The 24,851-nt window shown below is 39.5% G+C and overlaps 1 protein-coding gene across 15 annotated transcripts in view; it reads left to right on the plus strand.

The window, feature by feature from the left end:
• Nucleotides 1-24,851, plus strand: part of EPB41 (erythrocyte membrane protein band 4.1) — a 169,028-nt gene that overhangs the window by 65,208 nt on the left and 78,969 nt on the right. For all 15 annotated transcript variants that reach the window (XM_066375649.1, XM_066375651.1, XM_066375637.1 and 12 more), the window contains exons 2-5: nt 10,048-10,525; nt 14,065-14,277; nt 18,051-18,155; nt 20,774-20,816. In XM_066375649.1, coding sequence (XP_066231746.1) covers nt 10,048-10,525; nt 14,065-14,277; nt 18,051-18,155; nt 20,774-20,816 — 839 coding nt within the window. The remainder of the gene's footprint in view (nt 1-10,047; nt 10,526-14,064; nt 14,278-18,050; nt 18,156-20,773; nt 20,817-24,851) is intronic.

A 24,851-nucleotide genomic window follows, 5' to 3' on the forward strand; every position in this document is an offset into this window, starting at 1 on the left:
TTGGTTGCTCCCGTTTGGTTGCTCCGCTACCGCCCACCAGGAAAGCTGGAATGCCCACTAGTGGGCGGGAGGGACCAGGTTGACCAGCACTGCAAAAGTGGCGGTTTTTATAAAAAGGTTCGCCATCTTGGCTCTGTGGCATTGATGGGTAGATTTGATTGGGAAAGGAAATGGAGAAGACTGTGACAAAGATGAAACTTAAGTTTCTGGTCTGAGCTACTGTATGGTATGATTGAACAATTTACTAGTACAGGGGATTCTTGGGTTACGACACTCTCGACATACAGCGTTTTGAGTTTATGATGATCACTCCCATGAAAACTTAAAAAATTAAGATGTGCCCTGGCCACATAGCTCAGTCGGTTGGAGCATCATCCCGGAGCACGGAGGTTGCCGGTTCGATTCCAGGTCAGGGCACATACAGGAGCAGCTCAATGTTCCTGTCTCTCTCTCTCTGCCCCTGCCTTTCTCAAATAAATAAATGAATAAATATTTAAAAAAAAAATTAAGATGTGAGCCTGACCAGGTGGTGGCGCAGTGGATAGAGCGTCAAACTGGGATGCAGAGGACCCAGGTTCGAGACCCTCAGGTCGCCAGCTCGAGCATGGGCTCATCTGATTTGAGCAAAAGCTCACTAGCTTGGACCCAAGGTTGCTGGCTCGAGCAAGGGGTTACTCGGTCTGCTGAAGGCCCGTAGTCAGGGCACATATTGAGAAAGCAATCAATGAACAACTTAGGTGTCGCAACAAAAAACTAATGGTTGAGCCTGACCAGGCGGTGGTGCACTGGATAGAACATCAGACTGGGACACAGAGGACCCAGGTTCGAGACCCTGAGGTCACCAGCTTGAGCACGAGCTCATCTGGTTTGAGTAAAGCTCACCAGCCTGGACCCAAGGTTGCTGGCTCAAGCAAGGGGTTACTTGGTGCTGTAGCCCCACGGTCAAAGGCACATATGAGAAAGCAATCAATGAACAATTACGGTGTCACAAGGAAAAACTAATGATTGATGCTTCTCATCTCTCTCCGTTCCTGTCTGTCTGTCCCTATCTATCCCTCTCTCTGACTCTCTCTCTCTGTAAAAAAACAAACAAACAAAAAAATTAAGATGTGAATGTTTCAGCTTACGCTGTTAGCGTCATACTTTTTTTTTTTTTTTTTCTGAAGCTGGAAACGGGGAGAGACAGTCAGACAGACTCCCGCATGTGCCCGACCGGGATCCACCCGGCAAGCCCACCAGGGGCGATGCTCTGCCCACCAGGGGGCGATGCTCTGCCCCTCCGGGGGCGTCGCTCTGCCGCGACCAGAGCCACTCTAGCGCCTGGGGCAGAGGCCAAGGAGCCATCCCCAGCGCCCGGGCCATCTTTGCTCCAATGGAGCCCTGGCTGCGGGAGGGGAAGAGAGAGACAGAGAGGAAGGAGGGGGGGGGTGGAGAAGCAAATGGGCGCTTCTCCTATGTGCCCTGGCCAGGAATCGAACCCGGGTCCCCCGCACGCCAGGCCGACGCTCTACCGCTGAGCCAACCGGCCAGGGCTGAGTGTACATACTTTTTGTACACTCATTTTTTGTCATTTTTTCTGTTACAGTACAGTGTATTTATGTCCTTTTCCTTTATCTATGGTTTAGATGTGTTTTTATGTTCTAGATTATGATTTTACAACTGTGTTAGGATAGGTAAGTGACTTAGGCTAGGGTGTGTTTAGACTTACACCAAAATTCACATTGTCACTGTTGTAGAAATGGAACTGTGTCGTAACCCGAGGACCCCCTTTATAGGAAAAAGAGAGAGAATCAAGAGTTTAATTTTGTACATCTGTATTGAGATATACATCTCTCATTTTCATTTCTAGTTTGGTTCTATTGTTATACCTCTTTTATTAAGCCATTTATCAGAGTGAGTCAAGGAATGTGTATTATAAAAAATGACTTCAGGCTCAAATGTGCAACTGCCTGGGTTAATGAGAAGCATGCTAATGAGAATAAGCTAGAAAAACTAAGGGTTACAGTAGTTCCTAAGCTTTGATTGCAAAGGCTTTTCAAGTTTCTCTGCCCAGTATTTGTTTCAGCTTCCCTAGGGATTCCCATTGTGAATTTATTCGCTGATAACCTAAATTTACCCAATCATTTGCTGAGTTTCTTTCTTTCTCTAGCCTCTCCTGCCTTCACTTTGTTTACTCACTTTAGTGTTTAGAAACCTTTTGAGGTTCTCCATTGCCTTCAGAATAAAATCCAAACCACTTAGCTTATTATGCAGGACCTTTCATAATCTGTTCTCTTTGCCTGTCTTTCCCTTTCTCCACATTCCATCTTTACATACACTGTATGGAAAGAGAAATATGTAAATGAACGGGGGCTGTGGAAATGATGGAACAGGGTGGTTTTGGCCAGATGAATAAGCCAGTTCATAAATTCTTAACAGATAGAGGCTTCTTGAGCAGAGAACAGTGGAATAGAAGCATCTGAAGTACCAAGTTCTAGAAATACAAATTCTGTCCTGGGAATTTATAATAGAATCACTACCCTATAGTGTATTAATAGTTTTATTAAAGCATGGCTTAGTTTATTATCTGAGGAAAACTGTTTTACTTTCCAGAATCTGTTTATCTGGGAAATGAAACCATCTACCTTATAGAATGGTTGTAAGGTAACATGGTGAAGTATATAGAATAATATCTGGTATTTAGTAGGGGCCCAATAAATGGTGACTACTGTTATTATTTCAGTTAGAATGAGTTTTTTTCCTCCCCCCCATACCTTATTCTACCTTCCCTCTGATTATCACCATACTATTGTTTGTGTCTAAGTTTTTTTTTCCCCTTATCTCTTTGCCTTTTTCACCCAGTCCCACAACTTAGAATTTTAAATGGTAACTTATTCTAACCTTATGTTCTTCTACTTCTGTATTGTAGCCTTATTCCAACCAGTCTGGAGTACTTACTAATTCCTGAATACCTACCATAGTCTTACTGATTCTACTATTACCTCACCTGGAATTTCATTTGCACTTTGCACTTCAAGGTTTTATTGATGATTTTACAGAGAGAAGATGGGAGGATGAGACGTATCAACTCATAGCTGCTTCACTTTAGTTGTTCATTGATTGCTTCTCATATGTGCCTTGACCAGGCAAGCCCAGGGTTTTGAACCAGTGACTTCAGCATTCCAGGTTAACGCTCTATCCACTGCACTACCACAAACCAGGCCTGAATGTTCTTTATACTTCTTTAAAGCTTAATTGGTTCCACTCATGAGGCCTTGTCTGATTAAGCATCAGGTATTGCCTTGTGTTTTGGTTATGTGTATACAGTGGGGCAAACATAGGTTTACAGTTGTTCATGTGGAAAATAATACAATAATTAATAAATAATAATACAAGAATAAATTCTGTGTTTTGCATACTAACAACTGTTTGCCCCACCCTCTGTATGTCTTATCTCCTTAAGAATTGTGTATTATCTTTTTTTAGTCCCTCTCAGAGAACTGAGCCAAAACCTTATGCATAATTAGCACCCAGTAAACATTTATAAGTGTTCAGTAGCTAATTTGAAGATCATTATCAATAATTGAATCATTAAACTTCATCCCTACATGGTGATTGTACGGGAAATTTTCTTAATGGTGTGTAACTGTAGTGTTTTTATAAAGTTTTCCGCCCTAGAAGCATTGATGGAGTACTGACTGTACTAATGTTAGAAAGAGATACAAAAAAGATGAAAGATAGCATCCAGTACTTGTAGTCTGCTCAGTATCAGGTTTTTAAAGATCTGATTTTCCTGCAGTCAACAGATAGCCACTGTTAAAACAAGTGTATCTTTGATACCAGATGGGGTATAATTCCTGGGGTTTGGAGGATTAGGACTGAAATGGAATGAGAACTCATTACTTGATTGTCAGTGCTGTGCTGATTTTTTTTTTTTTAATCAAAAGACCTCTTTCTGACATTACATAAATAGATAACTCCTTTTGGATTCGTATCCAGAATGACAAATAGTATTATTTCAGAGGAAGGCCCTATTTGTAGAACATTTATCCTGTTTTTACTGCTTGACTTCTTTGTATCTTTTCCTCAGAATACCCATCCTATCATTTGTAATGTGAAGGTGTTTTCTTCATGGGTAACAGATTTGTCAGGATGAGTTTGTTTGAGCTTTTTGTAAATGGTCCATAGAATTTTTGTGTTTCCTTGCTGTTTTTATTTTTTTAGTTCTGATCAAACTCAGAGCTAACTGGATGGAGATACTTGCTTGGTTTATTGGTTTTGTTTTATATTTTCTCTCCCCACCCCTACCTTTGTTTTTGTTGCTCTTAATTAATAGCATTACTACCCATGTGCATAGCTGGAAAGAACATGCATTAAAAACCATCCTTAATAATTTATTTTAATCTACTTTTCCTTGCATAGACTGAATTGTAGCATCTCTGCTGAATACTGCATTTTCTGACTTCCTGATTGTTTTCTTGCATTTATGATATTAACTGAAATTGGTTTCAGTATGTTGCAAAATAATTCTTTTGCCCTTCTGCTCTGCACCTGTTCCTCATATTTTGTTTTCATTTGTTCAGCTTGTTTTTTACATATGTCCAGTTATGTGGCAAAATGCCTTGGTTTTGCATTGATACATGTTATTTTATAATTCTTTATTTACATCTTGATCATTCCTTCCTTAATGTGGCAAAGAGATCATATCAATGAAGATAGCAAGACTACTGACTGGGCAAGTGTCATGGCTACATGAACAACTTGGAATTGCCATAGTGCTATGGTTAAAAAAATTTTTTTTTCTAAGTGAGAGGAGGGGAGATAATGAGACCAGACTCCCGTATGCGCCCCAACTGAGATCCACCTGGGGCCTATGCTCAAATCACCCTAGCTATCCTCAATGCCTGAGGCCGATGTCTGATGAAGCTGACGTTCTCAGACAACTGAGCTATCCTTAGTGCCTGGGGCTGACACTGGAACTAATTGAGCCACTGGCTATGGGAGGAGAAAACGGAGAGAAGGGGGAGAGAGAGGGTGGAGAAGCAGATGGTCACTTCTCCTGTGTGCCCTGACCAGGAATCAAACCCAAGACATCCATATGCCAGACCAATGCTCTATTCACTAAGCCAGCCTGCCAAGGCCTGTATGGTTAAAAATTTTAATTAACTTTTGATAAAGTGCCAAATGAATTCTAAAAAATTGTTGATGGCTTAGCTTCCACATTTAATAATATATTACATTCTTTGCTTTGTTCCTTAATTCAGTAAGCATTTGTTGAGCACTTATAATGTCAAGTTCTTTTCATTTTTCATATTTCATATTTCATTTTCTAAAAGTAACTTTTTACCTTCTTTGTTTCTTAGATATTTTGAGTATGTTCCCAAAGTAATACTGATTTTCTCTGCCTTTCTACTCAAAATATGGTCAGTGGGCCAGCAGCATTGGCAACGTCTGGGAGCTTGTTGGAATCGCAGAGTTATAGGTCCTATTCCAGAACTGCTGAATCTGAATCTGTATTTTAACAAGATTGCTAGGTGATTTGATACACATTAAAGTTTAACAGTCACATATATAGCATATGGATTGTTAACATCTGTGTGTTTTTATCAATTGAGTACTTATTCTCAGCTACTTTCTTAGAGGTAAGACACCCTTTTATGTGAAAACAATTATAAAAGACAATTCTTAGGCCTGACCAGGTGGTGGTGCAGTGGATAGAGCATTGGACTGGGAAATGGAGGACCCAGGTTTGAGACCCCAGGTCACCACTTTGAGCCCAAGGTCGCTGGCTCAAGCAAGGGATAATTTGGTCTGTTGTAGCCCCCTGGTCAAGGCACATATGAGAAATCAATCAATGAACAACTAAGGAGCTGCAACGAGGGATTGATGTCTTTTATATCTTTCTTCCTGTCTGTCTGTCCCTCTCTCCGACTCTCTCTGTCTCTGCCATATACACACACACAAAAGACTATCCTTAGAAGATATTTTCTATTTTTAAAATTATAAGAAAAAAATTATAAAACACAAGAATAAATAGTTACTGTTTATTTACTCAAAGCTACAAGTAAAAGACTGTTAGAAATGAAGTTGATGTGATTTTTATTCATATCTGCTAAAATTTTTACAAATAATCTGTAATTTTTAAAATTTAAATGAGAGTAGGGCAGATACAGAGACAGAGTACTGCATGTGCCCTGGCCAGGATCCACCTGGCAACCCCTGTCTGGGGCCTATGCTTTGCCCATCTGGGGCCGTGCTTGCAACTGAGCTATTTTTAGCACCTGAGGTAGAGGCTCGGTGAAGCCATCCTCAGTGCCCAGGGCCGATATACTCAAATCAGTTGAGTCATGGCTGCAAGAGGAGAGAGAAAGAGAGAGAGAGAGAGAGAGAGAGAGAGAGAGAAGAGAAGAGAAGAGAAGAGAGAGAAGGAGGGTAGTGGGGAAGAGACAGATGATCACCTTTCTTGTGTACCCTGACTGAGAATTGAACCCACACTCTTAGGCAGTGCTCTACTGCTGAACCAACTAGCCAGGGCAAATAATTTATAATTTTTTATAGGTCTTTCTGAAAGAATTTGTTGTAAACTCTGTTTTATAGGAAAATTTTAACATAGAAGTGGTTTCTGTGCTTTTTCAGCAAGGTGAGTGGTAACGTCTTATCTGAAATCCATGGAAATAGTGCCAAATCCTCAGCCTGTTCTCTGTTTATTTTTGCAAAGAGAGTATGAAGAATTTGCTCTCAAATTAAATCATTATTCTTTTAGAATAATTGATAGTTTGATAACCAGATTTTCTTTCTGGGCCATGTTTGGTTACTTAGAGATTAAAGAAAAAGAATTTTGAAAAAATCAATTGTCTACTCCTAATGTAAAAGGGAATTGAAAAGAATTTTCTTTCTTTTTTTTTTTTTTTGTATTTTTCTGAAGCTGGAAACGGGGAGAGACAGACAGACTCCCGCATGCGCCCTACCGGGCTCCACCCGGCACACCCACCAGGGGGCGACGCTCTGCCCACCAGGGGGCGATGCTCTGCTCCTCTGGGGCGTCGCTCTGTTGCGACCAGAGCCACTCTAGCGCCTGGGGCAGAGGCCAAGGAGCCATCCCCAGTGCCCGGGCCATCTTTGCTTCAATGGAGCCTCGGCTGTGGGAGGGGAAGAGAGAGACAGAGAGGAAGGAGAGGGGGAGGGGTGGAGAAGCAGATGGGCGCTTCTCCTGTGTGCCCTGGCTGGGAATTGAACCCGGGACTTCTGCATGCCAGGCCGACGCTCTACCACTGAGCCAACCGGCCAGGGCCGAATTTTATTTCTTTTATACAAATTAAGAATGTATATTGGGCCTGACCAGGCGGTGGCACAGTGGATAGAGCGTCAGACTGGGATGTGGAAGACCCAGGTTCGAGACCCTGAGGTCGCCAGCTTGAGCGCGGGCTCATCTAGTTTGAGCAAAAAAAAAAGCTCACCAGCTTGAGCCCAAGGTCGCTGGCTCCAGCGAGGTGTTACTCGGTCTGCTGAAGGCCCGCGTCAAGGCACATATGAGAAAGCAATCAATGAACAACTAAGGTGTTGCAATGCACAACGAAAAACTAATGATTGATGCTTCTCATCTCTTCGTTCCTGTCTGTCTGTCCCTGTCTATCCCTCTCTCTGAATCTCTCTCTCTCTGTCTCTGTAAAGAAAAAAAAAAAAAGAATGTACATTGGTTGATAAATTTTTTTGAGAGAGAGTGAGAGAGACAGGAAGGGAGAGAGAGGGTGAAAAGCATTAACTCGTAGTTGCTTTCACTTTAGTTGTATATTGACTGCTTCTCATATGTGCCTTCACTGGGGCTGAGCCAGTGTTCTCTTGCTCAAAACCAGTGACCTTGGCCTTTTCATGCCAGCGACCTTTGGGCTCAAGCTGGTGAGCTTTGGGATAATGTATATGATCCCTTGCTCAAGCCAGCAACCCCTCACTGACAAGTGTGTGCTCATAACCAGCAACCTTGGGGTTTTGAACTGGTGACCTTTCTGGTTTGACACTTTATCCACTGCACCAGCACCAGTCTGGCTGGTTCATAAATGTTTTAAGTAGTGTTTATAAAGAATGGATTCCATATTTTTATTAGCATAGAGTAAGTTTGATGACTTTAGTAAATGAGATTAGAAAATATGCTTCTGTAAATATTTTTTTTAAAAGATTTTATTTATTCAATTTTCAGAGAGGAGACAGAGAGAGAGAGAGAGAGAAAGAGAGAGAGAGGGAGAGGGAGAGAGAAAGGGGAGGAGCAGGAAGCATCAACTCCCATATGTGCCTTGACCAGGCAAGCCCAAGGTTTCGAACCAGCAACCTCAGTGTTCCAGGTCGACGCTTTATCCCACTGCACCACCACAGGTCAGGCTCTTCTGTAAATATTTTTATTACTTAAAAATATTTTTAAAGATTTTATTTATTGATTTTAGAGATCAAGAGTCTAGAAACCAACAAGTTTGTAATATGTGAGATCTATAACCTACCTTCTCCTCTTCTATAATTGAATTGTTTACTTTTCAAATTTTTCTTCTCTATTTTGTTTCTTTATTTTTCTCTGTTATTTTCCTACATTGTAATAATTTAACTGGCTGCTCTTTTTTTTTTTTTTTAACTGCCTGCTCTTAAAAAATGCTGAGCATTCAAAATCATTTTTGTGAGAGGAAAAAAAGTGTGAAAGTGGTATACTTTTACATAAGTCTGTAATTTAGTATTGTAACATGAAAACCTGAGGAATTTTCTTGTGATTCTTTCTTTCTTTCTTTTTTTAATTGCAGGAGACAGACAGACAGATAGGAAGGGAGAGAGATGAGAAGCATAAGCTCATAGTTGTGGCACTTTTAGTTGTTCATTGATTGTTTCTCATATGTGCCTTGACCAGGGGTCTCTAGCCGAGCCAGTGACCCCTTGCTCAAGGCAGAGACCTTGGGCTTCAAGCCAGCAACCTTTGGGCTCAAGCCGGTGACCATGGGACCCACACTGAAACCAGCGACCCCATGCTCAAGCCAGATGAGCCAGGGTTCAAGCTAGTGATCTCAGGGTTTTGAACCTGGGACCTCAGTGTCCCAGGTCAGTGCTCTATCCACTGTGCCACTACTGGTCAGGCGAGATTCATTTTCTTTTTTTTTCTGTTTCTCTTTGTTTGTTTGTTTATTTTATTGATTTTAGAGAGAGAAATGGAGGGAGGAGGAGAGATAGGAACATTTGTTCCTGTATGTGCCCTGACTGGAGATCAAACCAGCAACCTCTGTGCTTCGGGATGATGTTCTAACAAACTGTGCTATCTGGCCAGGGCATTTTTTTTTTATAAGACAAGGTTTATTTAGAAAATCACAGAGGTAGAAGAAATGGGCTTTAGGAAACAAGTAACAAAGGCAAAAGAAAGGTCTTTAGAGCTTAGGAGAAAGGGGAGAAACATGCCTTGTTGGACGGGAAAAGGAAAGGCTGTGGGCATGCTCCTGGGAGGAAGTGTCTCTTGTGATTCTTTTAACTGTATACATGTCATTGCTGTTGTCAAGTTTGATAAAGGATCGGAATTCTTAATTGGCTGTTCTTCATAGAGAGGGCTTTGCATTCTAAGAAATATGGGGGGAAAGAAGAAAAGAGTAGAGGAAACTTTTCATCTCACCATCTTTTGGGATATAGGGGAATAATTCCTGCAAACCTTGTACCTTTAGATTGATATCCTCAGAGGACATTATACCAATAAGATCCTTTTTTAGGCAGGATAAAACTTGTATTTGCTACGTACAGCTCTGAGCATTGAATTTAATATAGGATACATTTCACTAAGGTGACCTTGGGGGTACTATGATATTTTAAGCTAACTTCTCTGTGTGCATATCTTTAGCAAGTCAAGACATTAATAATTGATGCAGGATGTATAAGTAAATATTTTTGTGCTTTAATAGAAAGCCTCATGTTTAATGGGCTGAAGTCCTGTCTGTTGGTGAATAAATACCTAAATATATTAATTTTGGCACACTTGACCTGATTTAAATCGGTTTTGCCTACAAAAATGTTTTTTGCTTATAAGAACCTCCTGTTCCAACTTCTTTTTAATAGCATCATCATGACGACAGAGAAGAGTTTAGTGGCTGAGGCCAAAAATTCACAGCACCAACAACAGAAGGAAGAAGGTGAGGGAGCTACAAACTCAGGCCAACCAGAAACTCAGCTGGAAGAGGCTTCTCAAGCAGCGGCTGAGGGAGATAATCAGTGTGAGCAGAAGCTGAAAACATCTAATGGAGACACTCCTACTCATGAAGACTTGACCAAGAACAAGGAGCGGACATCAGAAAACAGGGGCCTGTCACGGCTGTTCTCTTCATTTCTCAAAAGGCCTAAATCTCAGGTCTCTGAGGAAGAAGGCAAAGAAATAGAGCCAGCTAAAGAGAAAGGTGACGGAGGTCAGAAAGAAATAGAATTTGCAACTAGTCTTGATGAAGAGATCATTTTAAAGGCCCCCATTGCAGCTCCTGAACCTGAACTCAAAACAGACCCATCCTTGGATCTTCACTCATTAAGCAGTGCAGAGACACAGGTAAGGGTATGTGCATGTGTGGGAGGTGGGTGTAATGAAGGTAGGTTAGACAACTTTATTTTTCATTTAAGAACATTTGGTTTTATTTCTTACTAGTCAGTTGACTTGGCATTGATAGTAATAAGTAACATGAAGCTTTGGAGTTTCTGCTCTAAAGAAATTAATGTAGGTAGTTATGGGGATATAAAGCACAGCATAGGGAATATAGTCAATAATGTTGTAATAACTGTGTATGGTGCCAAGTGGGTACTTGAAATAGCAGGGAGAACCACTTTGTTAAGTATATGATTGTCTAATCACTGTGCTGTACACCTGAAACTAATACAAAATAATACTCAATGTAACTGTAATTGAAAAACATAATTTAAAAAACTAAGAAATTAATGTACTAAACAAAAACTTGATTTAAAAAAAAGATACTTGTACAGTGTAACTCAAAGGAAACAAAATGAAAGAAAAGAATTTATCAAATGAGTGTATTCAGCCTGTGCATCCTTTTACTGTAATAGTGGAACAAGTCCGTGATTTTTTTTTTTAATCTTTTTTTAAAATTTATTTATTTACAGAGACAGAGAGAGAGTCAGAGAGAGGGACAGATAGGGACAGACAGACAGGAATGGAGAGAGATGAGAAGCATCAATCATCAGTTTTTTTCGTTGTGACACCTTAGTTGTTCATTGATTGCTTTCTCATATGTGCCTTGACCGTGGGCCTTCAGCAGACCGAGGAATCCCTTGCTTGAGCCAGCGACCTTGGGTCCAAGCTGGTGAGCTTTGCTCAAGCCAGATGAGCCCGCACTCAAGCTGGCGACCTCGGGGTCTCAAACCTGGGTCCTTCTGCATCCCAGTCTGACACTCTATCCACTGCTCCACCACCTGGCCCGTAATTTTTAATAAAAGGGAAAAAACAATTCAGGTGGTTTAGAATTCATTTTGTTGGAATTATTAGGAATGGATTAGTTATCAGTGGACATGATTCTTTTATGGAAATCTCATAAAAGCCATGTGATAGATTCAGGCTATCCAGAAGTATGTGATAGATTTGAGCCATGCCTGCCTTATTTTTGTCATCTTCTTTAACTAGATCATATTGCCACGGAGTGTAAGATACACATGAGGAAGTCTAGCTCTTTATATCACCATTGTAATATATAGTCATTTGAGGTGTTAATTGGGTCACAGTGTAGTTAAACTAAACATGTACTGTGAATTGTTCATCTATCCAAAAAACATGGGGAAGTTTTCAGTCTTTTTATTTCTGAAGCCTGTGATCATTATTTGCATAGTAAAAGTCGAAATCCTATATATTTCTATTATAGTTCTCAGGTTTGGACTATACAGTTTTATTAGAATTTTCTAAAGTTATTCTATATTCTTAAAATATTACGTGTATTTCTAGAAGTATTGTATATTAAGGGTGCTAAGAGTAAAATTTAAGAGAAAGTTGTAATTACAGACTTGCTATTGGTGAAATAAGATTGAAAACAAGATTTACTATGTAGTGTAACAGTTAAGAATGCAGGCTGTGGAATCAAGACTAGAGGGTTCAAATCATAGAAAAGTGACGTTTGCTTTATCAGTTTCCTCCTCTGTACAGTGAGGATAACTATCCATCTCATTTGACAATTATGAGGAATAAAAGAGATAAACATATAATGCTCTTAAGGCCTGCATGTAGTAAGCACTCAATGAGTTTTAGTTGTTACTCCGCTAATAAACATGAACAGTAAAGGCAAAGAAACCCAACATATCTTAATATCATTAATTTTATTTTAAGAATACAAAAAGAGTTAAATTATGCCATCTTTCAGGAAGCCTGGTACTTTCAAGAGGTTTTTAACTGCTTTTTTCTGTCCTCTGCTTTATATAGGGAAAAAAACTGTATCTCATTTTTGTTAGGATATAAATCAAGGTTAATTTATTTTGTCTAAAGATCATAGATAGCATTTGTTCTGCAATTGAAAAGATGATGGACAAAATTCTAGATTTAATTAAAATCTCATTCACTGAAATTTCATTATTTTAAAATTGGTATAAATTATGTACAGGTATTTCATCTACATATAAAGAAAAAGAAACAAAATAAAATTCCAAGGAGAGTTTTTTTTAATTATAAAAATTTTTGATTGATTTTAGAGAGGGAGAGAGAGAGAAACATTGATTTGTTGTTCCACTTATTTATGCATTTGAAGTATTAATTGGGTCACAGTATAGTTAAACTACATTGGTTGATTTCCTGTATGTGTCCTGGATAGGGATCAAACCTGCAACCTTGGTGTATTGCGATGACACTCCAATGAACTGAGCTACCCTGCCATGGCTCAAGGGATATTGTTTAAAGATGCCAATTATTTTGGGCTTTTGGAAGCTAGAATTTACAATCAAAACTTTGTGGATCAGCCTGATCAGGCGGTGGCGCACTGGATAGAGCATCGGACTGGGATGCGGGAAGACCCAGGTTCGAGACCCTGAGGTCGCCAGCTTGAGCATGGGCTCATCTGGTTTGAGCAAAAGCTCACCGGCTTGAGCCCAAGGCCGCTGGCTCGAGCAAGGGGTTACTTGGTCTGCTGAAGGCCTGCGGTCAAGGCATATATGAGAAAGCAATCAATGAACAACTAAGGTGTTGCAACACGCAACGAAAAACTAATGATTGATGCTTCTCATCTCTCCGTTCCTGTCTGTCTGTCCCTGTCTATTCCTCTCTCTGACTCTCTCTCTGTCCCTGTAAAAAAAAAAAAAAAAGGTCACGAAAATAAAAAATTAAAATTAAAAAAATAACAAAAAAAACCTTTGTGGATCAGAACCTTGTGAATAAAGGTTTATTTGTTTAACCATATTTCTTTTGTATAGGATAATTTCATTTGAATGGTCCTTTTCTATGCAGGATTTTTAAAAATGTAAATTTGCCTTATAGAGAACTGTACTTGTTTTTGTCTAGAGTGCCTTGGATTTTTTTTTTTAGAACCATGTGTCAGTTTTTAATATTTATTCACTAAACAAATATTTATTGAAAACCTACTATGTATACCAGGCCCTAAGCTGAATATTCATTGTTAAATAAACACTACAATATGGTAAAGAGGTCTGAGGTCATGAATTTTGGAGTCAGATGGACATGTGACTTATTAACCGTATTATCTGAGGCATGTTATTGAACTAATCTGGCCTCAGTTTTTTATCTGTCAAATGGGGATAATAATAGTACCCAACCCAGACATTGTTATACAGATAAATGAGTCTGTATAACTACTGCTTTTACAATAATTGGCCTGTTGTAATTGCTATATAAATGTTTGCCTGCGCTCAAGCTGGCAACCTCGGGGTCTCGAACCTGGGTCCTCCACGTCCCAGTCCGACACTCTAAACACTGCATCACCGCCTGGTCAGGCAATAATTATTTAATCTTAATATCACTTATATTTGTTTCAACAGCTTTTCTTCTTCAGTTAGTGCTTTTGGTGGTTATTATAGGTAGAAGTGTATACAGCATGTTTTGTGTAATGTCTTTATTACTGACATGATGATGTCATGCATATGTAGCCTGCTCAGGAAGAACGCAGAGAAGATCCAGATTTTGAAACTAAGGAAGGAGGAGGAGTTGAAGAGTGCTCTAAAATTGAAGTGAAAGAAGAAAGTCCTGAATCAAAAGCAGAAAGAGAATTAAAAGCTTCCCAGAAGTCCATCAGAAGACACAGAAACATGCATTGCAAAGTTTCTTTGTTGGATGACACAGTTTATGAATGTGTTGTGGAAGTAAGTGCATTTTAAGTTTTAGCAGTTAGAATGCTTACAAATAATTAGTAGGGTTGGGTAAGTGGAGCCTGGGCCTGAGTAAGACTGAGTATAATGGCAATTTCTATGGGCTGAAATGTTGATAGTGATTTTTCTGGCAGTAGAGGTGTGGAAGAGTTATGAGCGAGCCTATTCTCTTCAATATTTGTCTGCATCAGTCAAATCTTGTGAATTGAGCATGTGTTACTTTTATAATCTAAAACAATTTTTTTTTTGTTTTTTTCTGAAGCTGGAAACGGGAGAGACAGTCAGACAGACTCCCGCATGTGCCCGACCGGGATCCACCTGGCATGCCCACCAGGGGCGAAGCTCTGCCCACCAGGGGGCGATGCTCTGCCCCTCCGGGGCATCACTCTGCCACAACCAGAGCCACTCTAGCGCCTGGGGCAGAGGCCAAGGAGTCATCCCCAGCGCCCGGGCCATCTTTGCTCCAATGGAGCCTTGGCTGCGGGAGGGGAAGAGAGAGACAGAGAGGAAGGGGGGGGGGGTGGAGAAGCAAATGGGCGCTTCTCCTGTGTGCCCTGGCCGGGAATTGAACCCGGGACTTCTGCACGCCAGGCTGACGCTCTACCGCTGAGCCAACCGGCCAGGGCAAAAACAATTTTGTTTTTAAAAAATTGTTTATTTATAGAGTGCCTTCCATGACTAAATTTCCTAGGATAGTCTCCCATTTATAATATTAGATCCAGCTACTCCCATAATTGTATTTGTCCAAAAAATTTTACTATTTGCTCATTTACTTCTTTTCTTAATCTTAATAAGCTTTAGTTTACTTAATATACTTCTTTACTTTATCCCCATGATACAGGATGTAAAAAATTTAAATCAACTAATGCCATCTCTTAAAATTTTCTATTATTTTCTAAAAGAAGAAATTCAATCTAGATTGAATGAAAATGTTAGTTTACTCTTTTGCTCCTTTAATACAAATGAAAATCCTTAAAAATCTATTAGTTCCCTGGCCAGTCGGCTCTGTGATAGAGCGTCAGCCTGGTGTGTGGATATCCTGGGTTCAATTCCTGGTCAGGGCACACAGTAGAAGCAACCTCCTGCTTCTCCACCCTTCCCCCTCTCTCTTTTCTCTATCTCTCTCTTCCCCTCCCACAGCCAAGGCTCCATTGGAACAAAGTTGGCCCAGGCACTGAGGATGGCTCCATGGCCTTGCCTCAGGCACTAAAATAGCTTGTTGCCAAGCATCAGAGCAGTGGTCCAAGATGAGCAGAGCATCGCCTTTGGGGGCTTTCCAGGTGGATCCTGGTAGGGGCGCATATGGGAGTCTGTCTTTGTTTCCCTGCCTCTCACTTAATTAAAAAAAAAATTTTTTTTTAATAAAAATTAGCTATTTTTTAACCCTTTGAATAGTGAGTTTTTTGTTAACCTTTTGAGTGAGGACGTACATAAACATTCATACTACTCAAAGGATTAAACTAGAGCAGTAATGGTCAGTTATATGCTTGATATAAAGCAATTGTGGGTCCTGGCGGGTTGGCTCAGTGGTAGAGCATCGGCCTGGCGTGCGGAAGTCCCGGGTTCGATTCCCGGCCAGGGCACACAGGAGAGGCACCCATCTGCTTCTCCGCCCCTCCCCCTCTCCTTCCTCTCTGTCTCTCTCTTCCCCTCCCGCAGCCGAGGCTCCATTGGAGCAAAAGATGGCCCGGGCACTGGGGATGGCTCCTTGGCCTCTGCCCCAGGCGCTGGAGTGGCTCTGGTCGAGACAGAGCGACGCCCCGGATCAGCAGAGCGTCGCCCCCTGGTGGGCGTGCCGGGTGGATCCTGGTCGGGCGCATGCGGGAGTCTGACTGCCTCCCTGTTTCCAGCTTCAGAAAAATACAAAAAAAAAAGCAATTGTGATTATTACTAATAACAGCTTTTATTAATAAGCAATTCATATATATTTGTATCTTAGGTTTGTAACAAATTATTTCTGAATTGAATTATGTATCATATATAAATGCAAATATATTAAAGCACAAATAAATAGTCTAAAATGTTATACAATATTTATTGAGGTGTTTCCTCTCCAAGTTTTAAAAAATAAATCAAGAAAAATACACTATTGTACCTTGAAACTAGCTGCTATGCCTGGTAACTAGACGAGAGCTAGGCCCTGCTTTTTCTGCTTCTCACCACTGGCTGATTTAGACGTGAGGAAAGCTATGCCACATCCATTCTTCCCATGCAGACCAAGATCTGGATGTGGGTCCATTGTATCTGAAACCCTTGGGGCAGATGTGTTTCAGAATTGAGAATATTTTTGCTTTTAAAAAAACAATAAGTACATATTCTGCATATTTCATAACACACTCAATATGGTGTGTAACAGTCAGACATTATTTGGTCAAACACATTATTTCTGTGATGAAATATATAACTAAGATGATTAAGTAAAGATCAAACACAGCCCCATAACAGCTCAGGTCAGGATTTGCCTTCAAATGAGCTTTAACAAAAATAACCACCTCACGGGAGGGGGGGGGGGGGGAGGGTAGGGGCACAAAGAAAACCAGTTAGAGAAGGTGACGGAAGACATTTGGACTTTGGGTGATGGGAATGCAGCATAATCAAATGTCAAAATAACCTAGAGATGTTTTCTCTGAATATATGTGCCCTGATTTATCAATATCACCCCGTTAAAATTAATTAAAATAAAAATAACCACCACTTAGCTTCTAGATATGGAATTATAAACAAAGGAGTAAGGACCTAAACGTGAAGAATTCCCAAATCATCTCTGTCATTTACAGTGAAAACATAGGTTAGAAAATGATGTAATATAAATGGGTTAAATTTGAAAGTGAATTAACATCTATATGAATTACTAATAGTCATTAAGAAGAACTTAGCTCATTAAGAGGACATGTCATGTATGTGTTCCAAAACATTATTTCAATTTTTTTTGACACTTAGAAAATATATATATTTCTCAGAAGGCATTAATTAGCACATTTGATTTTTTTCTTCAACTATTCCAGTCAATAGGTGGGACAGGTGTGAATATGAAAGCTAACGTTCAGAAATAGTAACTGAATAGACTTAGCTTGTTTATTTAGTTAGTGTATGGAGGAGCCAGGATTGTTTTTACTCTAAATCTCAGCTTCTAAACTAGGGCATTTCCTCCCTATAAACAGGACTATAAGCACCAAAATTTGGCAATGGTTTATTTTGTAGGTAAAGAGACATTAAGAAAATGATTTGTTAGCACAACTAAAAGAGCAACTTGCAATACTTAACATATGTAGGGTATTAGAGTTTTACACTTTATGTATTTTTTGAAAGAGAACAAATGAGACATAGTTTATTCTCTTGGGACATTTGATCTGAGAATGATAGGGACTCTAATAATTTCCATAGCCACTAATAACTGTCAGTGTTAACAGTTGATTCAGTTAATTCAAGTGGTCATAATGACTGACAGCAGCCCATAGCAAGCTTCAGGAAATATTGCACCAAAAATAAAGAATGTCATGTTTAGGATGAAGGTGAGGGCATGGTGGTAGACGGGGAGCAGGTGGAATTTTGCTTTGAATTGTAGCACTGTTTCAAGCCACTAGAAGTGTGTTGCATATTTGACAAATTATGAAACAAGAGTTTTGTAACTAACATTGTTCTACCTCACTGTGTAGCAATTTAAAAGTGTTAGTAACCAAGGTTAAAAGAGGAAGTTGAAAAATGATATTTTATTTTATTTGGTGGTGAACACAAAAAATCTCAACTAAGTATGTACATCTTTGCAGAAACATGCAAAAGGACAAGATTTGCTTAAACGAGTATGTGAGCACCTCAATCTTTTGGAAGAAGATTACTTTGGTCTAGCCATTTGGGATAATGAAACCTCAAAGGTGAGGAGACTGCTGATAATGTAAGAAGCTGACAAACAAATCGTTTTAAATTTTTTGTTGTTAAGAATGTATTATATTTATGCTGCCTCTCCAAGACATGGTGTACTTAGAATTATTCTTGTTTCTCTAGATTGAACATTTAAAAATAATCATTGTGGGTGTGTTCTTTTTTTTTTTTTTTTTTTTAAGTGAGAGTAAGGGAGATACAGAGACAGACTCCTGCTGCATGTACCCTGACTGGGATCCACCCAGCAAACCCTGTCTGGGGTTGATACTCTGCCCATCTGGGGCCTTTGGGACCGAGCTATTTTTAGCACCTGAGGCAGAGGCTCTATGGAGTCATCCTCAGCACCTAAGGCCAATGTGCTCGAATCAATCAAGCCATGGCTACGAGAGGGGAAGAGAGAGAAAAGAGGGGCAAAGCCAATGGTCCCGTCTCCTATGTGCCCTGACTTGGAATCAAACCCAGGACTTTCATATCCCAGGTTGATGCTCTACCACTGAGCCAGCTGGCCAGGGCCTGGTGTGTTTCTTTCATCATTGAAAGTACCTACTGTTCATTTCTTTTTTGTGGGTGTATTTTTCTGAAGTAAGAAGCAGGGAGGCAGAGAGTCAGACTCCTGCATGTGCCTGACTGGGATCCATCTGGCAAGCCCACCAGGGGGCAATGCTCTACCCATCTAGAGCATTGTACTCTTACAATTGGAGCCATTCTTGCACCTGAGGCGGAGGCCATGGAGCCGTCCTCAGTGCCCGGGCCAACTTTGCTCCAGTGGAGCCTTGGCTGCAGAAGGGGGAACAGAGAGATAGAGAAAAAGTAGAAGGGGAAGAGTGGAGAAGCAGATGGGCACCTCTTCTGTGTGCCCTGGCTGGGAATCAAACCCGGGACTTCCACATGCCGGGCCAACACTCTTACCACTGAGCCAATCAGCCAGGGATTCTACTGTTTATTTCTAAAAGATGGAAAGTGCAGTGCTGGGATGTCCTGACTAGCAGGGGTTGTGAGGAGGTGTGAAAGGAGCTCCTAGTGTATTGGTAATGTTATATGTTCCTTTGATAATTTATTGATCTTTACTCTTATATTTTATGTACTTTTGTGTATGTATCTTATATCAATAAAATCTTTTAAGCAATTCAATTTAGAAATTTCTATCTTTAAACATTTCACAAGGAGCCTATGAAAGATGTTAAGGGAGAGACTCTTTTCAAGCACCATTATTTTGCATGACCCACCATAGCAGTGTGCAGACTCAAGTGGAGTGGGAGGACAGCAAAGGGAGAGATGAGTGTGGATGAGAGTAGTCAGGGGAAACAAAATAATCATTCAGTAAACATTAGCTGAGTACGAACCATGTACCAGATGCTCTGCTGACATAGAAAAGCCAAACAAGACCGGAGGTCAAAATTAGAGGGAAAAATAAGATCTGGATGATGTCAATAATCTTCTAGTCTTTATAGTGTGATGAAAATAGCAAGTGCTTATCTAGCATTTCTTGTTTACTAAGAGCTTTCACTACATATACAGTGTGTCTGTAAAGTCATGGTACACTTTTGACCAGTCACAGGAAAGCAACAAAAGACGATAGAAATGTGAAATCTGCACCAAATAAAAGGAAAATCCTCACAGGCGTCCCCAAACTACGGCCCGCGGGCCGCAATGCGGCCCCCTGAGGCCATTTATCCAGCCCCCACTGCACTTCTGGAAGGGGCACCTCTTTCATTGGTGGTCAGTGAGAGGACCACTGTATTTGGCAGCCCTCCAATGGTCTGAGGGACAGTAAACTGGACCCCTGTATAAAAAGTTTGGAGATCCCTGCGTGGCAGCATGTGCACATGTACAGATGATGACATAACACTGCGTATACAGCAGAGCAGCCCACGGCCATGCCAGTCAAGATGTGGACGGTACAGAGGAAAGTTCAATGTGTTCTGTGGCTCGCTAAATTCAAATCCCTGACCAAAGTGCAACGTGAATATCGGCGCATTTATAACAAAGCGCCACCACATAGGAATAACATTACTGGGTGGGATAAGCAGTTGAAGGAAACCGGCAGTTTGGTGGAGAAACCCCGTTCTGGTAGGCCATCAGTCAGTGACGAGTCTGTAGAGGCTATACGGGATAGCTACCTAAGGAGCCCTAAAAAATCTGTGCGTGAGCCCACATCGAACTGCACTGAATAGGTATGAAACTGGGAGAGTTTTCCTTTTATTTGGTGCAGATTTCACATTTCTATCATCTTGTTGCTTTCCTGTGACCGGTCAAAAGTGCACCATGACTTTACGGACACACTGTATTAATTCATTTAATCTTCACAATAATTCTATGAGCTAGGTACTGCTACTAACATCTCATTTTGTAGATGAAGAAACTGAGGTACAGATGCCTAAAGACACTCAGCTAGGAAGTAGTGGCGCTAGGACTCCAGCCCAACTGTCTGGCTCCCTATTTCTCTGCTCTAAATTACTATGCTATGTGAAGTTAATACAAAGAATATTGCAAATGTAGGTTGACCTGGAGACACTGTTTGAAGATGGTCAGTAATCCTGTTTCTGGTACTCTCTTGTTTCTGTTTTGGAGATCTGTTGGAATGCCTTTTCTTCATCTTCTTTTTTTACAGACATGGCTCGACTCTGCCAAAGAAATAAAAAAGCAGGTTCGTGGTAAGTGAATATTGCATTTTTTATAATCCTTTCTTTTAGTAGGTCAGAGGATTTCCAACTATTTTCTGGCTGTGAGTCACTTTAGAATCCTGACTGTAGTAAATGGCTTTGAAGTTGAGATAAAGCCTTCCCCTGGAAGGAGGAGATTCCATAATAGAAAGGTACAGCAGTGGTGGACACTGTTGAGATGTAGGTCAGATCTGGGTGTTTTTTCTTTTCTTTCTTTCTTTTTTTTTTTTTTACAACTAGGCAAAGTTGAGGAAGATAGGAATGGCTGAGAAACAGAAGGTGGAAAAGAACAAAGATGAAAAGAGAAAAACGATATGGGAGTCAGTTCTCAAAAGGGTAGTGACTGAAACTGTAGTAGCCTTCAATTAGGAGAATACTGCCTGAATGTGTTCCTTCTAAATTGTTCTGGACTACTGCGTTCTAACTGTCTCCATGTTTCCCTCTCTTTAGTTCCTTTTGTCTCCCTTTTCAATATCCTCTTCCAATTTGAAGTATAAGAATAGAAGAATAAGATTCCTTGCCAATGACCCTTCTGACATTGTGGCTTTTCCCTAGCTTCAAATCCTATTACTGCTGCACACACCCTGCTCTAACTGGTGTCTAGAAATATATATTTCTAGGTTAAAAAAAAAGTATAGATTAGTACTTTGTAGCCCCAGGTCCAATGGGCTAGCTAAAGGGTAGCGACTTTTCTTCTTTTTATGACTAGATGTCCTTTCAGTTTAGTTTATTTTGAGGAAACTTCTAGGAACTGCTAAGATGTCAATCATCATCACTAGTAAATTTTAACTATTTATGACTTGAAAACAAATTTTATTTTTTGTTTCTAAAAAGAAAGTAGTTTTATTATGGTGACATATTTTCCTTTAGACCCTATTTATAATTTATATTTAAGTCAGAGAAACAAAATAGTCCTTTGGACTAGCAGCTCTCCATATTAGCTGCCAGCCTATAAAATCTTGTTTTAAAATGCAAGTCAGTAAAAAATATTCAGTGTATTTGAGACATGACAAGAAAAACACAACTCCTAGCCCCTGTCAATGAAAATGCTTTTAATGTTCAATTTTCCTCTGGAACAAATGATTATACAAGAAGACTCCTTAGGAAGAAAAGTTCAAATAAAGTTTATAATGCATAGAGAAGAATACCTAATAGATTATCTTCCTGATTATATAAAAATAATCTTTTGTTGAGAAAAAAACCCATAAGTTTTTTATCAGTTAAAAAAATTACAAAGTAATAAAAACCCTTACTTAAGCATAGGAAAGAAAAAACATGTTCTTAACACAAACTTTAGTAGTGAATCAAAATGTATGTATTTCATTAAGCCAAGAAGAAAGAAGATCGACATTTATCTATTGCATAAATGTTTTTCATCATGCAAGTAATGTATATATTCATTGTGAAGAATTTTAAACATTATGGAAGTAAATCATGAAAAAGTAAATGACCCCTAATCTTGTCCTCAAGATTTAAGCACTATTAAATTGGAATGATCTGCAAGCTTGTTTCTAGGCATATGTAGATTTCAAAAATACAATCATGCCATATACATTGTTATGTATTATGCTATATGTAGTTTTTATTTATTTTTATTTATTTATTTTAGTGAGAGGAGGGGAGGCATAGACAGACTCCTGCATGCGCCCAACCAGGATCCACCTGGAAAGCCCACTAGGGGGTGATGCTCTGCCGCTCTGGGGCCCTTGCTTCGTTGCAACCAGAGCCATTTTTTAGTGCCTGAGGCGGAAGCCATGGTGCCATCTTCAGCTCCCAGGGCCAACTGGCGCCAATCGAACCGTGGCTGCTGCAGGAGGGGGAGGAGAAGAGAGAGAAATAAGAGGGGTAGGAGTGGAGAAGCAGATGGTGCTTCTTCTGCGTGTCCTGGCCGGGAATCGAACCTGGGACACCCACACACCGGGCCGACGCTCTACCAATGAGCCAACTAGCCAGGGCCTATATTAAGTTTTTAAAATTAATTTTTTAAATGGACAATTTGAAATATATGATATAAAATTAAAAGATGCAAATGAAATAGTACAAGATAAATCTGCCTTCTACCTCTGTCTTTGATTCCTTGTGTTCTTTCCAGAGATGTTTTGAGTATATATAGACACCCATGGACACAAATGAGTATTTTAATATAAATATGTATTAACATGTATGTGCTTTAACCTAAATATATATTTAATATGTATATTTTAACATAAATATTTAATATTTATATGTATTTAATATAAATATGCAACCAATCTTTTTTATGTAACATAATTTGGAGTGCTTTTCATATCAACATATATACATTTATTTAAATTTATAAATGATTATATATTTGTGACATAATATATAACCAGTACTTTTTTTTTTTTTACAGAGACAGAGACAGAGAGAGTCAGAGAGAGGGATAGATAGGAACAGACAGACAGGAAAGGAGAGAGATGAGAAGTATCAATCATCAGTTTTCCGTTGCGACACCTTAGTTGTCCATTGATTGCTTTCTCATATGTGCTTTGACCGTGGGCCTTCAGCAGACCAAGTAACCCCTTGCTTGGGCCAGTGACCTTGGGTCCAAGCTGGTGAGCATTGCTCAAACCAGATGAGCCCGCGCTCAAGCTGGCGACCTCGGGGTCTTGAACCTGGGTCCTCCGCATCCTAATCCGACGCTCTATCCACTGTGCCACCTCCTGGTCAGGCTATAACCAGTACTATTGATGGACATTTTGGGTTAATCTCAATAGTTTGCTATTATAAACAAGATGGCAGAGAACATTTATTTTATTTATAGATATATCTGTGCACTTATATGTATCAGTAGATAAAATCTTAGAAGTAGAATAAAAAAGTATAAATATTTAAAATTGTAATAGGTATTCATCAATAAGATTTTTCCCATATTTAAAAAAATATAGAAAATATGGAGGGCAATATAGCAAATACCCATGTACCTATCACCAGAGTTAACATGTGTTAACATTTTTTATTTAAAGTAGAACCATACAGGCAATGTTTATCTTTTTTGTTTTCCTCATAGTCCCATCCCCATCTCTCCCTGTGCATGGAACTCTCTTATCATGAATTTGGGATGATTTCTTTCAGTTTCTATTTTTATATTTTTCCTTCATGTATATTCATATACGATATATAGTTATTGCTTTGCCTGACCTTTTGAAATTTCCCTCTGACCCAATGTTACCTTCTTCTGAGGTTTATCAGTCTCTCTCCTCCCAGCTTAATTTTTAGCTTTCTTTAATTCCATTTGTTCTGAATAAGAGAGATCTCCCCTACTTAGTCAGGCTAGCACCTACACCCCTTTCTGGTATTGCACAGAGCAAAGGCAAGAAATCCTTACAACTTCTAGCTATACTGTAAAATACTGATAGATAATGTACACAAATTATATTTTTTAAAAATCTGTGGCCCAGATATATTTCTTTCTAAATATATTCTTCTTTCCTTCCCCTACAGAACTCACCACTGTCCTGGATTTTGTGTTAATGATTCTATTGTATTTTTTAAATGGTTTTTATTACCTATGAATGTATACTTAAAAATGTTTTACCATTTTGAACATGTAAATTGAATTATATAATAGGAGATTATATAACAGATAATCATATGTGACTTGTTTTCCTTACTCAACATGAATTTTGAAATTCACCTCTACTGAAAAAAATTTATGAAACAATTCTTAATCTTTACTGTGAGTGATATCCTCTGATTTTTCTTTTGTATTGTTTCATTATTTTTAAATGCTGATTTTGACCCACCAAACTTATTTCACAGTTGATCATGATCTACAATTAAATAAACACTGATTTAAAAAATATATATCTGGAGGTGGAATTGCTAAATTATTGGGTATGTTTATTTTCAATTTTACCAGATAATGCCAAATTGCTCCTTCTCTCTTTAAATTTTTATTTATTGATTTTCATGAGAGAGAGACAGGAACATTGATCTGTTCCTATATGTGCCCTGTTGGAGAATCGAACCGGCAACCTCTGTGACTTGGGATGATGCTCTAAC

The sequence above is a fragment of the Saccopteryx leptura genome, chromosome 3, assembly GCF_036850995.1.
Source record: "Saccopteryx leptura isolate mSacLep1 chromosome 3, mSacLep1_pri_phased_curated, whole genome shotgun sequence".
Classification (NCBI taxonomy): Eukaryota; Metazoa; Chordata; class Mammalia; order Chiroptera; family Emballonuridae; genus Saccopteryx; species Saccopteryx leptura.